Source organism: Drosophila ficusphila, unplaced genomic scaffold (genome assembly GCF_018152265.1).
Source record: "Drosophila ficusphila isolate 14025-0441.05 unplaced genomic scaffold, ASM1815226v1 contig_726, whole genome shotgun sequence".
NCBI classification, from domain to species: Eukaryota; Metazoa; Arthropoda; class Insecta; order Diptera; family Drosophilidae; genus Drosophila; species Drosophila ficusphila.
This window is the reverse complement of record NW_025064665.1, coordinates 1-16,091: the sequence shown is the minus strand read 5'-3', so window position 1 is coordinate 16,091 and position 16,091 is coordinate 1. Positions and strand designations below refer to the sequence as shown.

At 36.2% G+C, this 16,091-nt stretch overlaps 2 protein-coding genes across 2 annotated transcripts; both read right to left on the bottom strand.

Moving 5' to 3' along the window:
- Positions 1-354: 354 nt before the first annotated feature.
- LOC122320675 (cuticle protein 8-like) lies at positions 355-857 on the bottom strand. The gene is made up of 2 exons (XM_043208834.1): positions 711-857; positions 355-654 (listed from the first exon to the last, which is right to left on the bottom strand). Exons 1-2 carry the CDS (start codon positions 720-722, stop codon positions 355-357), a joined length of 312 nt encoding a protein of 103 aa, XP_043064769.1. The 5' UTR covers positions 723-857.
- Positions 858-4,687: 3,830 nt separating this feature from the next.
- Positions 4,688-8,477, bottom strand: LOC122320674. The gene is made up of 4 exons (XM_043208833.1): positions 8,462-8,477; positions 5,097-5,448; positions 4,878-5,037; positions 4,688-4,806 (listed from the first exon to the last, which is right to left on the bottom strand). Exons 2-4 carry the CDS (start codon positions 5,172-5,174, stop codon positions 4,688-4,690), a joined length of 357 nt encoding a protein of 118 aa, XP_043064768.1. The 5' UTR covers positions 5,175-5,448; positions 8,462-8,477.
- Between the last annotated feature and the right edge of the window lie 7,614 nt (positions 8,478-16,091).

The window sequence follows — 16,091 nt, the reverse complement described above, 5'->3', positions numbered from 1 at the left end:
GCGACTCTTCCAGAAGAGTCTTCCACGACTCTTCCAGAAGAGTCTTCCGCGACTCTTCCAGAAGAGTCTTCCGCGACTCTTGTGGAAGACTGTTCCGCGACTCTTCCAGAAGAGTCTTCCGCGACTCTTGTAGAAGACTCTTCCGCGACTCTTCCAGAAGAGTCTTCCGCGACTCTTCCAGAAGAGTCTTCCGCGACTCTTCCAGAAGAGTCTTCCGCGATTCTTCCGAGACTCTTCCAAAAAGAGTATAATCTGCAAAACACTTTTTAGAAATCAAAAATCGGTTAAGTAGTTTTTTCGTAATCGTGTACCGCGTTTTTAAAATCATAGTTTTGAGAAAAACGAGAACTCATTTTAATACCGAGAAATCGGTTCCCGACGAACTTGGGCATTGAAACCGAGCAGAGGATCGGCGGTGTAGTCCACAACCCGACGATGACCGTCGGGTTCGATGAGGGAATAGCGACCCGTTACGTATTCGCCACGTCGGTGCTCGAATTGATCCTTCACATCGCCAGTGTGACTATCATGAACGGAATAATGGAACTCGTACTGGGCAGGACTGGCAATCAGTTCATCGACATGGCTGTTAATAATTCCAGCCTGAACAGCGAACAAGGAGCTCAGGATCAGAAAGAAGGATATGCTGGAAAGCAAAAATAAAATGTATAGTGTTTACTAGGTTTTGTTAGTGGAATACAACCACTTACCAACAAATTCATTGCGAAGAAGTTTGAGCTGTAATTGGAGCGACAGACCGCACTCCTCCTCACACACCTCTTTTATATGACGAAGTTTGGTCCATTGTCGCAGTGGCCAACTTTTTGCCAGATGAAATAAAATACGCCGCATTGCGATCAAACCTTATGCAACCCATATACGAGTATCGTGCCCATGGGGGAAATGAATCCAAATCCCTGCACTTGCCGCCAATTCTTGCAATCGATTCAAAACTCTTTCGGATTATATATTATCGTATAGGTAGCTTAGAGTACAACTTACGCTCGACGCTCAAGTTCTTAGGCTACATTACACAATAGTTTAGCTTAATTGTATCACAGCAATAAAACATTATATCGAAACTAGACTAACTCTACACGCCGATCCAACGATTCCCATGGCTCCATGGCTTAGTGATTTGAATTTAGATTCGGATTCAATTCGAAAATATGCAGATCAACAGGCATTTGAATTCATTCCATTCAGTTTCAGGTACAACGGCATTTCGCAAGTCGATCTCCTCAGAACTTATTCTCCAGCAGCGATCCTAAGAAAATAATATAGTGAAAAATTAAAATAACAATCCCTGATTTGAAAGCAGTTCCCTTTGAATTTACACTACCATTTGCAAGTTCCAATTGGGTAAATGCTGAGTAACTACTTTTCTAGTGGATTGGAGTGGTGTGCTCTCGATTTCTACGCTTGCTGATGACTACCCAAAGCCTACCCATTTTATATACAACGGAGTTGTTTCCTAAATTTTCAAGGAGTCAGAATTGAGCCGGAAAAGGGTGGAGGAAACTTTGAGGAAGTTGGACGACAACCAAAAGCTGAATGAAACGTTGACGGAAGAAGTAAACATGCTTCGTGGCGAAGTTCGCGAACTGAAAACTTCCACCGTCGTCGAGCCGCAAAGCCGACTTAACACTTTCCCCGTCGTCGAGCCGCAAAGCGAATTGTTAGACCCTTTGCCGTTTAAGTCAATCTTCGAATTGCAAGAATTCGACAACCTTCTTTCAGAAATCAAAGCTTAATGGGATCGGTGCGTCCCATTTGCCATTGTATGGCCATTAAGTCAGTTATATGTGACAATTTGGCAATACATATAACTTAGCGAGGACGCGAGACAAACCAAGCATTCATGCACATGGAACATTCTTTTACAAACCGTACGGATTAGAGAAAAATTTTTTTTCATATCTCAGAATTGAATGAACATTTTTTTTTCAGCTTCTATGGAAGATTTTATTCGACACGTGTAAAAAGGATTTTACTCCAAAAAATATTTTTCAATTAAATAAGTTGTGGGGATCGGCATTGAAATGTCGATATAATGATTAATTTGTTACTAATAAATAAATAAAAAATTAAATTAAAAAATAAAATTACTTTTTGAAAGCTGAATTCTTGAACTAAATAATAAAAAAAAATGTAACGATACGATTAATAGAACAAGAGATAATTGATTTAACGTGTTCAAGGATAGAGAAAACCATTGATATTGTCAAAATTATAACTTTGTAAAAAAAATTTTGTAAACAAAATACCGATACACGTGTCTTTTTATTTTGCTTCCAACACCTGGGAAAAAATTTTTACAAAAAATCGGAATTGTGTCGCAAAAAAAGGTGTACGATTTGTAAAAGAATGTCCCACATACATACATATAGCACATACCGCTGCAGCGGTCCTCGGAGTCGTTGAATATTTGGTTTGGTTTTCAAATGGCACAGAAGTGGAACTAAACAAAGTAATACAGCAACACTTTCTTCACGCCAAAGACCGGGTAAACAAACGGCAAAAAACTATTGAGTCCGTAAAAATAAAAATTAATGAACAAAAAGTATACACATGTATGTATTGTGACGGCCCGCCGCCACAATAAAATAAATAAATAAATAAAGAATAAACCAAAACAATAAATAAGCTCTTATTTTCAAATGCGCGGGCAACCGATAACTGTTTACGCAGCCCTAGACAAGCTATCGATAACTATATATGCAACCCTGAGAAAACGATAGATATCGATAACTGTTTACGTAGCCCTGGTCGATCGATAACGATCGACGACTATCGGTAATCGTGGGATAATCCCACCAGCTATCTGGGCACACTAAGTACCATCTGGGGCCTATATAAGCAGTGCCACGTCCCCATTCCAGTCACTTGTGCTCAGCAGTGCTGCCAGATTTTGAAAGATAAATTAAGCTAGATTGAAGAAAAAAATAAGCTAGAATAAGCTAAAAATTAAAAAAAGAAAGCTAAAAATATGCTAACCATGGAAAACATTAAAATAATTGATTTTTTACTTTTATTAATACGATATTGATATGATATTTATATAACTATTATAGTAAAGAAATAATTTCATCAACTTCATCATTAGATTCCATATATTTGGCGGATGATTGAACTAAAGCGAGGTATTTCGTTGGAAGTTGGTAGTCATGGCAACATTTGCTATGACGCAGTCCATATCTCTCGTCGTTTCTAAAACGACGCAACAACAATCGCAAAACAAATATTTGCAAAATTTCAGTGTGACCGGAACTTGCTAAAGATTATTATTAAAGTACAACTTATATGAATTTGGTCCAAATTATCGAAAAAATTACCAAAAATTATAATACAATCAAAAAACTAAACATATTTTGTTATAATTTTTTTTAAGCCGAAATTAGCTAAATGAAATTTGAAATAAGCCAGATTTTAAGCTATATGCATTTCAAGTATTTTTCAAGCTATTTCATTTTAAAATATGCTAAATCTAGCTTGAAATAAGCTAAAATGGCAACAATGGTGCTCAGGCGTCTGATCGAGCAACATCAAAGGGGTAAGTGTTCTGTTCTCTATTTCTGGTGGTGGTTTTCCGCAGAGCACGGATCTTTATTCGGCTCGCGACCTAGGAAGGATCACCTACGCCCGGTCTGGTTAGTAATAATCAACCTTCGGCCTGGTCAAGATCTCTGAGTCCGGTGTGATTTATCAGTCAGCCCAGCTCAGAGAGTTCCTCCTAGAAGTCACGCCCCGGCTTCCGACCCGGGAGCGAAGCGGAGTAGCATTGGACTCCTGCTGCATGACCCCACCCGAGTAGAGCGTTCCCCTGACGGACGAACAGAGCACGACGCGACAGCGGAATCCCGAGCCGATCGACGGCACTCCCAACCGGCTCTTCAGCCGCAGCGACCGATCCAGCCTCCCAGCCGTAGGAACCAAACCGGACCTTCAGCCGACGGAGCACCCGGCTCTATAGCCATAGACCCAACCGGCTTTTCAGCCACACGGAACACCCGGCTCTTCAGCCGTCGAAATTAAGCCGGCTCTTCAGCCGCACGGAGTACTCGGCTTTTCAGCCGCAACGACATCGACGCAACCCCGGCCCTTCCGCAGCGCCGGACATCGACGCAACCCCGGCCCTTCCGCAGCGCCGGACATCGACGTCACCCCGGCCCTTCAGCAGCGCCGGACACCAACGTAGTCCCGGTCCTCCAGCAGCGCCGGACGTCAACGTAGCCCGGCCCTTCAGCAGCGCCGGAGCGTCGAACATCACCGGCTCAACACCCCTCGGCCCGACAGAGCGCCGAGAGATCATACCAAGCTATATCAACCAGACTATCAATTCAGACTATATCTATCCCGACTATAATAATACCCCGTAGACTTAATTCAGAATAAGCAAATATACGACAAGAAAATACCCCAAAACACCCGACCATCATCCATATTATAGTTAAGTCTAAGTAAAGAAATATACGAAAGCTCTCTCGGCACCGCATTATCCCCTCGAGTTATTCTGGGAAAGGAGAAGGTAAACCGATCTTAAAGAGGGGCCAAACTAGATAGGAAATTCTGTCCCGAACCCTGGCCATCGGCGAGCTACACCGCCTCCCGGAACAGGGTCGTTACAGTATGCCGCATTACATATGTATGTATACTTTTTTGTTCATTAATTTTTATTTTTCCGGAATCAATTTTTAAGTGTTTTTTCGCGTTTGTTAACCCAGTCTTGGGCGTGAACAAAATGTTGCTGTATTACTCTGTTAATTTCCACTTCTGTCCCATTCGAAAACTTATTCAGTGCCAACTCTAAAAGAATATAAAGAAATCAAATTATTTACATATTACTTTTGTACATAAAAAAAACTTCTATGGTTTACCTTTTATAACGCTACATATGGTGAACGACTGGATACTTAGTTTATGACGCGTCCCTCGCCAAGTAAGATGTTTAGCCACATTGTCGTCTATCACTGACTTAATGGCCAGTCTAGTATACGATGGCAAATCCGACGCACTAATCCCATCAAGCTTTAATTTCTGAAAGAAGGTTAAAACGGTTTTTTATTGTCACGGAATATATAATTAAAATAAATTACCAGTTCTGCTCGCAATTGTTCATCAATACTTAAGCGGTCGTCGAATTCTTGCAATTCGAAGAGTGACCTAAATGGCATAGGTTCCAACCATTCGCTTTGCGGCTCGACGACGGGGACAGTGTTTAGTCGGCTCTGCGGCTCGTCGACGGTGGAAGTTTTCAGTTCTCGAACTTCGTCGCGAAGCTTTTTACTTCTTCCGTCAACGTTTCTATTAGCTTTTGGTTGTCGTCCAACTTCCTCAAAGTTTCCTCCACCCTTTTCTGGTTGTCGTCCAACTTCCTCAAAGTTTCCTCCTCCCTTTTCCGGCTCATTTCCAACTTCTTAAAAATTTTAGAAAGCAACTCCATTGTTTCTAAAACATTTAAATGTTAATTTACAATTAGAAAAATTGTTCTTTAATAGTCATATATTCCAAAAAATTTTTTTATTGATAAATAATAAAATCTTTGAGATTTAACTTAATGTTTGATTTTATTATTTACCAAATGAAATTAATTTTGTGTTATATTTGTATACCCTTGCAATTTCAGTCAGAAGTTTGCAACGCAGAGAAGGAGTCACCTCAGACCCCATAAAGTATATATATTATTGAACAGCATCACGAGCAGAATCGGAATACGTCTGTCCGTCTGTCCTCCTGTCTGTTTCTACGCAAACTAGTCTCTCAGTTTTAAAGCTATCTTGCTGAAACTTTCCCAAGAGGTGTGTAGTTATTGCACGCAGTATATAAGTCGGAACGGGCCGAAACGGCCGACTATATCGGATAGCTCCCATACGAGGGAATGAAATGAAAAATTTAATCAGATCGACTTGATTTCTTCAAGATTGCGTTTTCTAACTAGTACTATTGAATTTCGGATTAAATTTTATCAAAATCGGATAACTCTATCATATAGCTGCCATAGGAGAGATCGAAAAATATATATAGAATTAATGGAAATAAATTTATATCATCGTTGTTGTTTTTTATCCCACGAGCATGATTTTTGGAATATCAAGTTTTTTAACAATCCTTAAAATAAAAAAAAAGGTTCATAGAAATCGGACCACTATATCTTATAGCTGCCATAGGAAAGATCAAAAAATCTATATAGAAATGACGGAAATAAAATAATAACCTCGTTGTTTTTCATCAGATAAGCATGATTTTTGGAACATAAAGTTTTCTAACGACTCTTGAATTTGATGAAAATCGGACAAATATATCATATAGCTGACATATGATCTATAGTCGAAAATATGGAAAATTAAAAGAAAAATTGTCATAGCTTCGATATTGTTTAGCCTTTATGTATTTTGTTTGCCGAAGCTAGCTTCCTTCCCTGTTTATCTATGAACTTACCAGCCAGCGTTGCCAGACGTCCCGATTTTGGCGGGACGTCCCGATTTTTAAATTAAAATTAAATGTCCCGCGCGGGACAGGTTCAGTCCCGCTTTTTAATGATAATTCGAACGTGCGGGCTGATGATGACTTCCTCTCTTTCTCTTCGCTCTTTCCTTATTTTCATTTGCTTATAATTTTCTGTTTTACGAAAACGTACGATTATCAACGAAAGAATAACGATTACCATTTGTTTTAGTGCAGTGAAGCAGTGATCTTTAAGTGAGTTGCATTGCGTGCGTAATTTAGTTTGATTTCATTAAGCAAACAAAAGTAAGTTTTTCACGTGTTTTTGTTCGTGAATTATTGGAGTTTACTTATTAGAATCCTTTAAAGATGAATGCAACTAATAGAGTTCTTTATTTTTATTAAAGAGAAAAAAGAAACTTTAAAAGAAGTGAAATCTTCACAGAAATATCATGAATAAGTGATTTTTATAAATAGTTATTCTCTTATTGTAAGTTAAAATTTGAAACATTCACTCCTTAGACTATTGGTTAAAACGCCATATGGTTCTAATGAATAGTACTTATTTGATTTTGATTTCTGTTTATTATTATTTTTTTTATTCAGAGAACGAATAAAACCCAAATATTTAACGAAAAAGGAAATATCATTGGAAATATTATATTTTTGGTAAAATATATTTTCTATAGCTAATTTTACTATCTATTGTACTTTAACTTAATTTGGATGGAAATAAAAAGATAAATATTTTAAAAACTTCTGGATATATACGTTTTTTATTATGTCCCGCTTTCGACGTAAGAGTCCCGCTTTTTTCACTAAAAAGTTCCTAAGTCCCGACTTGGCAAAAAAAAACTGGCAACGCTGTTACCAGCGTTTGTTTGCTCCATTGTTGTTGTTGTTATCTAAAGAAATGGAATGAAATAAATAATGAAATAATGAAGTTACACGTTATAAAACTTATGTCATACTATGGCACCATTTCAACTATAAAACTTACAAGTAAATTTCTTGCAATTTAATTTTTTTCGACAGCGATTTTGTCATCTAGCAAAATTCTTATTGCAAGAGACATTTTGATTAACACAAAATGGGCTAGCCGAGTTGACCAGAAAATTGCAAAAAATTGTCCGAGTTGAGCAGAAACGTTTTTTGGACATAAAAAATGAACGTCCAAGTTGAGCAGAAAACCGATAACGGTAAAAAAAAACATCCGAGTTGAGCAAAAACGCTTTTTGCACATAAAAAATCAATGTCAGAGGTACGTCAAAATCATTATTTATTCATAAATTTATTATTTATTATTCATTTATTTGCAAATAATTATTATTATTTTAAGTTCGCGCGCACTTTTGCATTGATACATATGCTATATGATTATTAAGTAATTTTTCTAAAAATAAAAATATGTATGTATGTATTTTTATTTTTGGCGGAAAATTTATTTAAAAATATTGCCGGCGGGTATGTGTTGAGCTTTCGATTTTAATTAAGTGGACTGTATTGCAAGAAAAGGTGTGCAAAATATTTAACGTAGGACTGCAGTGAAAAAAAAACACTTTGAAAATGGGGGCCCTTTTTTGGCAGAACACTTGGAATTTTTTTTTCACAGAAATTATTTCTTCACTGTTCACTTCGAATATTTTGCACACTTTACACTTGTCGTTAAATTTTGGATTTTTCACTTTTATTCAATTTCGGAATTTGCACTTTTTATTAAAGTTTGCAATTTTAGCTCTTTATTAAAGTTTTGGAATTTTGCTCATTTGATGTATGTATACTTGTATGTACATACATATGTGTACGGTTTCACTTTGATGTACGGGCCAAAGAGGAATTGGAGGAATATGGCGGCACGATCAAAGAAAAACGGAAAATGGAATAGATCTTAATAATTGCCGTTTTCGGATTAAATCGGACTTGGATTTTTAGAAAAATCATGCAGAAAGTCAAACGAAACAGTGTTTTCGAGTGGCTGACTGCAGACCGGCAAATTAATATATGTAGATCTTCGTACTTATCTTGAGCAATTTCGGGCGCTGATCGAATCTGGCTCGATTGGATCAAAAAATGAAGTGGCGGGGCGTCCAACGTTGAAGGCAGCAAACTCCTGGTATCAGCGACGGCTGGCGGGGTAGGCTGTGGGGGCAAGAAAAGCACTCGACGATCGCGGGAAAGAAAAAGAGACTTGGAATTTCGGTATTAGCGCGGACCGGCCGGGCGTTTATTCATGCGGTGACGATTTTGGAACTAACTTAAGCTAAGCTAAGCTAGGCGCTTGGAGGCGCAGCGGAGACTTCTCGCGCTCGGGGAGTGGAGAGCCTTGACGGCCGAGCGCGACATGCTCCAAGCTTCGGGAGAGGGAGAGTGCGGTGTGGGGAGAAGCTCCGGGAGAGGGAGAGGCCTAAACAAAACTGAAAACTTAAAAAATAACATTTTTTTTTGAAAAATTTAATTATTAATTAAGTGCGCGCGCACTTTTGCATTGATACATATGCTATATGATTATTAAGTAATTTTTCTAGTAGGCATATAATAACGCATAAATATTATATTTATATATATCATATATATATAAATATAATATATATATAAATATATATATATATCAATTAATCCAAACGATATAATATTCAGGAAAGAAAATAGAAGAAATAAAATAACCCCTCGCTTCTCTAAACACAAAGTCCTAAAAGACAACAAAATCACACTAATTTCAACAGGATTACAAAAATTACATAAAGCCAAAATCAAAAATAAAATTAAAACGAACCCAATACCTACAGATTCGCGCTAATCACAGCCCAAGACTTAAAGGTCCAACAATTAGGAAACGACACCCCCCTCACTTAAGATAAATTTAGGACAAGCCAAGATCGTTCAATCACATAAATATCTCACATATATAATTAATTTACAAGACTTTATCGATGGTGTTGTAAATTTCGAAAGAGCAATTAATAAATTAAAAAGAAATCTGGAGTCTGACGACGCGGTTGACAGACTATCTACAAAACTTCAACAACTAAAAAACAGAGTAGAAATGTTATTACTCAAGAAAAGACAGAAATGCGGACTGATAAACGGTCTAGGAAAGGTCATAAAGGTAGTGACAGGAAACTTAGATGACGCAGACGGACGTAGAATCGAGAATAATTTTAAAACTATTACAGAAAATCAGAGAGAAATAACACTAAAGACTAACAATCAGGAAATATTTAATAACGAGATTAAAGTCAGATTTCAAAATATCACAGATCACATTAACAAGGAACAACAAATAATTAACCATTTCTTAAAAAATTACAAAAATACTATTTTTAAAACTATGAATTCGGAACACTAATTAATTCAATTCAATATATATCTAGAATAAATATTAATATAGACGTATTAACAAACTATTTAAGTAACATTGAAGAAAGTTTGTTATTAGCCAAACTAAAGATCGTACCAACTTTCATTGTGTCCAAACAAGAATTAGATTTAATCAGGCAAGAAATTAATGATTTAGATCTACACAATTTGTCAGACGAACATCTAGTAGAAATGCTAGAATTAGATACTTTTATGATCGGAATCAAGATAAATTTTAGAATAAGAATACCTTCATTTAAACAAAATTGTTATCAACATTGTTCCCTTACCCATTAACGAATCTAAATTTCTAATTTTACGGAATTATATGGCTTATTATAACTCGAAAATGTATATTATTTCACGAACAGATGTAATAGAATATACGAATATTTCATATGTGAAAACACAATTACAGCCCAAGAAAACATTTTTTGTTTTATATTTTTTTTTGTTTTATATTTATTTAGTGCTGAATCTGTACAGCAAATTAAAGTACTTAACAACACAGGTGTCACAAATGAGAAAAGTGAACCAAACCTCAGCATTAAGATGAGGATTATAAATAGTATGTTAGTATGTTAGTATGTTATAGTCTTGGCAAAGCCTTGCCTTTTGAGACGCCTCAAAGGTCTCGCTGGGAGTAGATTCCTAGCCAGTAAGCTGCGGTGTCTTCCTAATCGATCTCTGTATCGGCTTGTGTGTCTCCCAATCTGTTCTTCCACAGTGTGTAGATTTAGGTCTCTGTGAAGTGTTGTGCCACGCACATACCAGGGACAGTCGGTAATAGTTCGTAGAAACCGATTCTGCAACACTTGTATCCGTTTATAATTCGATTTGGCTGCGATCCCCCAAATTTGGATACCATAAAGCCAAATTGGCACGATGCAGTGTGCGTAAACTGCCCTTTTGCATCTTAAAGGCAAAGTACTTCGTCTATTTATAAGCCAACGCAGTTGCTGGATTCTTACGTTGCATTTTTTAACTGTGGCTTTAAGATGTGGTCCAAATGTAAGGCGCTTGTCCAGTGTGATTCCCAGATACTTGGCTTGTGACGGCTGCTCCAGGGTGACTCCCTCTAGCTGGATTTCAGGAGTGTTCGGTATAAGCCTTTTTAGTGTGAAACAGGTGTTTGTTGTTTTTAATGGATTAATTTTCATGTTCCACCTTTTGCACCAAGCAGCAAGACTTATTAAGTATTCCTGAATACCATTAGCTGCCTCCCTGCGACATCTGGAATTGTAGATGACTTCCAATCAAAGCTTTGGAAGGATCTATCATGTGATGTCTGTTTGGGCTTGGTATATCCACTGTATATAAAGAATAAAGCAGCGGCCCAAGCACACTTCCCTGTGGTACTCCTGCTCTCATTCGATAGTTATCAGAGTATCTGTCCCTAACTCTGACCTTAAACTCACGTTCTTCTAGGTAGGATCTCAGAAGACCATAGTAGGGGGCAGGTAGGAGGTTTTTGATTTTAAGCAAAAGTCCAACATGCCACACCTTATCGAAGGCTTGCTGCATATCAATGAAAACTGCGTTGGAATACTCTTTGTCATCAAAGGCCTGCAATATATGTTTCACCAATCTATGGACTTGTTCCACAGTGCCGTGTCCTCTTCGAAAACCAAATTGGTGGTCTGGCAAGATATTGTCTCGATTCATAATAACTGCTATTCGATTGGCAATGAGTCTCTCCCACAACTTGGACAGGGAAGATAAGAGGCTTATCGGACGGTAAGACTCAGGATCAGCCTCTGGCTTACCAGGCTTGTGGATCATCTGAATTGCTGCTAATTTCCATTGCTTTGGGAACACTTGAATCCTAATAATAGCATTAAAAATTAATGCTATATATAGAATCGCTTTTGTAGGCAAGGCCTTCAACGTTACGTTGCAAATTCTATCAATGCCTGGAGCTTTATTTTTCGGTAAGGACTGGATGACTTCGGATATTTCTTCAATCCTTATAGGCTTAATAGGCAAAGAAATCTGCAGAGGCGTCTCCAGAGTTTGATGGTCTCACTAACCTGATCTATCGATGCAAAGTTATACGGAGTGAAGCGATCTTCTAAATGTAGACCGAAAGCATTGGCCTGCTCCACTTCATTTTTTTGCAAGCTCACCACTGGGACACCGAACAGGAACCTGTCTAAGGGGCTGTCGCTTAAGCGATTTTGTACACTTCCACAATGAATAATTTGCATCCACAGTGTAGTCCAGGGTAGAATTTAGTTGGAAGGAGTTATCAAGAATTTGTTTAAAGGCGAAGAGATCAGTGCGACTTGTGATTAACCGAGGGCTTGGCCTGATATTAGTACCATTTGTTAGCAGTTTAACAATAAGGGCTATGTGATCCGACTCCAAGTCCCAGTTTTGGCAGATATTGATTTGAGAATCCATAATTCCGTGGTATAAGAAAACATTAACTCTGAATGTTTAAATAACATACTTTCATTAAACACTAAAAATTGTAAAGTCAAAGACATTGGAAACCAAGAAATAACTACAGAAATAGAACCAGCACACATATTAATTTTAAACACAATAAACACTACAATTGAATCTAATTGTACTAAAATTGCTGTAAAAGGATCTGCTTTAGTTACGGTCAAAAAATGTGAGGTATACATCCATCAGATCCCAAACGATGAAAAGTTGTTAAGATTTGAAGATAAAATAGAAACCACTATTCCTATCATTCAAAACATCAATTTTACAGAAAACATTGAAGATATTAACTTACACAAACTTAAGGCAGTTTTTTTTTTTTTTTTTTTTGGCTTATCGTTTAAAAAATATGTTCCGAAAATGTTCTCAAAAAATTTCAGATCCAAATTTGAAATATTACAAAAGTTACAGGCCCTTACATGGAGCACATGTCGAGCACCGGCCATTGGAAGCCAAAACTTTAGACGCGTTTATCTCGGAACCACGTTTTCGGACCTTACGGAGTTAGGGTTAACCAATCGTCATCAAATTGTTATTTCAATGTTCCTAATTGTTTCCTTTAACTAATGAACTAGGATTATCCCAAAATATTGAAAACTGTTTAATTGATTTTTTTTAAAAGCTAATAACTTTTGCAATCTTAATTTTTTTTCTGATCCTAGTTCATTTAATACACAGTTCTGTACACTTTAAGAATCTTTTTTTTTTGTGTTTCCGATTAGCCGTTTTGGCTGAATCACTTCCGTAAGCGGGACACCTTTTTGCCGAAATGTTGCAACTGAGGAAAGCCCCCTCCCGCCCCTTTTTTGATTTTTAAATTTTAAAATTTTTTTTCGCAAAATAAATATGTTTTCAAATAAAGTTACAAATTTCAGATTTTTATCTTTAACCGTTTTCTCAAAGCAATTTTTTTAAAAAGTGTAATTTTTCGGCCCTACAAGGTGAGAACCTGCCTTAATATAAGATCCATCAACGCTACCAATTCAATTATTTACTGGAAAAAGTTTACAACTACTAATTTTGGAGATATGTATATACAGTGGTGGCCATAAGTATTTTGACAAAATGAAAGTGAAATATACTCGAAACTTGAACTTGCTTCTTTTAACTTTTGGTATCAATGGAAAGGTAATTTAAATGCCGTTTGAATGATACCATACTTTTCTCAACTCATTCGATATTTATTAAAAAGGGCAATTTAAAAAAAAATAAAAAAACTTTTTCCCTCGGCTTCAAAACTAAAATTTTTGGATGCAAAAAGTTTCTTTAAACAAAAATAATAGTAACTGCAAAAAGAATTTTGCAAAAATAATTTTTCTTATATTTTTTATGACAACTAACATACAGCTGACACTGCAACAGGACGCCCAAGACCACTTGAGATCGTCGAACCACTAACGTTATGCTGATGGTGCAACAGGATGCCCCAACCCTCAGCCACAGAAAGACGACACGGTCAGCCACTTTAACAATTTCAAACACAAACACTTTTATTTTCATTTGTATTTATATATAAGCATTTAAGCTTCTTGGCCACCGCTGAACAATATATAAATTCAGTTTAGAAAACCAACTCGAAGACTAAAGTCAACTCTTAATCATTCTAAATAATATTACATATTTGAAAATACCAACTATCACTTTTGGGCGACTGGACTCGGATACCATAACTCGCTCACTTTGCGCCCCAATTTCTCCGCGAATATGTGGAGCAAGACAAAACAAATTATTGATTTTAAAGCCTTGTTCTATTGATTAATAGATGCGCCAAACTTGCGTAATCGGCTTTCTGCTCAACTCGGTATCGCCCACACAAAAAACACAAGGAATGATATATAAAACCAATCACAAAACAAAAAATTTTGTATAACTTGAAACTCACCAGACAAAATCTCCAATCGAAATGAGGCTTAAACGAAAACAAAGTGCGGGGTAGAGTTGGAGAAATCATCGACGATGTATCGATACATCGATGTTTTCCAAAAAAAATTTTACATTTTTTTTTTTTTTTTTTTTTCTGAATTACCAATATGTCGAGAACATTGTGTACAAATTTTGAGTCAATTAAAGTCAAACTAACGGAGTTACAGCGTTTTGAACAACCGTATTTGGAAGTATTTTCACTTATAACAAGAAAGGAAGCTAGCTTCGGCAAGCCGAAGCTTATATACCCTTGCAGTCATCAAATATTTCGAACAGAATACACAAAGGCTAAACAAAATCGAAGCTACGACGACTTTTCTATTAATTTTCCATATTTTTGACCATTGTTCATATGGCAGCTATATGATATAGTCGTCCGATTTTGATGAAATTTTATTTGTTATTCAAGAGTTGTTAGAAAACTCTATATTCCAAAAATTATGATTTTCTGATGAGAAATAACGATGTTATCATTTTATTTCCGTTAATTCTATATAGATTTTTCGATCTTTCCTATGGCAGCTATATGATATAGTTGTCCAATTTTTATGAAAATCAAGGCTAGTTGAAAAACTTGATACTCAAAAAATCATAGTCGTGTGATGAATAACAATGACGTTATCAATTAATTTCCATTAATTCTATATATATTTTTCGATCTCTCCTATGGCAGCTATATGATAGAGTTATCCGATTTTGATAAAATTTAATCCGAAATTCGACAGTAATTAATAAACACCATCTGGAAGAAATCAAGTCGATCCGATCAAAAACAACGGAGTGGGAATTTTTTTTCAATCTCTCGTATGGGAGCTTATATACTGCGTGCAATAACTACACAACTTTTGGGAAAGTTTCAGCAAGATAGCTTTAAAACTGAGACTAGTTTAGGCAGAAACGGACAGACGGACAGACGTACAGACGGATTTCGATTCAGATCGTGATGCTGATCAAGAATATATATACTTTATGGGGTCTGAGGTGTCTCCTTCACTGCGTTGCAAACTTCTGGCCAAAATTATAATACCCTTTGCTCTGAAAGGGTATAAAAATACTTTGAATCGATTTTGCCGAAGACGCTATTTTAAAAGTCGGTGAACATCAGCACTCAAAATCTACTGAATCGATCCTTTTCAAATTTTTAACACAGATCCTCAACATAAATACGCAGGTAATCAGGAAGAGTTTTTTTATAATTTTTTTCTATTTTTAAACATAAATTAACAGCGATTTTTTAAGCTAAAATCGCACTTTTCACTTTCAAATGCTCCCAAAAATAGACAAAACAAAATTTAAAAAAACTCTTCCTGATTACCTCGGGAAATTCATTATCTTTACAACGCATATCACATTTTATTTTTAAGATGATCCGTTAACGCCCTATGATGTTCACCGCAAAACAACTTTTTCTTTGGGCGCTTTGCAAGATTAACCGCCACATGCTTATATGTAAATATTTAAAAAAAATATTTTTTCTAATACTCTTTAAAAGTTGAACAATAAAATGTAATTAAGTTCAAAAAAATAAACGTACTCATTTCGCCGCAAAAAAAAATCAGACATGGCCCTTTTGTAGGCCTTTAAAACCTTACCAAACCAATCTGTTCTTTGACTCACAGTGCACAATCGATATAGCGACACATCAGCTTACCATTTTTGTGTTATTATAATATATTTTTATTATTTTATATATTATTTTTTTTATTTTATATAATATAAATAAAATCAAAATGTTCAATATATGTATATACATATATGTAAGCTTATATATTGATATATTTTTTGTAATATATAAGATATATTAAGATGGATTAACACTACATAACATTTGTATCACTTTGTGTTCACATGTTAGACCGCGTACTGTACATCTCGGCGGCGAAAAAAATTTGAAAAAAAGTACAATAACAAAATAC

Bases quoted from the DNA above. Each gene is read 5' to 3' on its own strand.
- LOC122320674 (XM_043208833.1), bottom strand. From the start codon at position 5,174: ATGCCATTTAGGTCACTCTTCGAATTGCAAGAATTCGACGACCGCTTA. The intron at 5,038-5,096 runs GTAATTTATTTT...ACCTTCTTTCAG, and splicing joins AACAATTGCGAGCAGAACTG to AAATTAAAGCTTGATGGGAT. The intron at 4,807-4,877 runs GTAAACCATAGA...ATATTCTTTTAG, and splicing joins CATATGTAGCGTTATAAAAG to AGTTGGCACTGAATAAGTTT.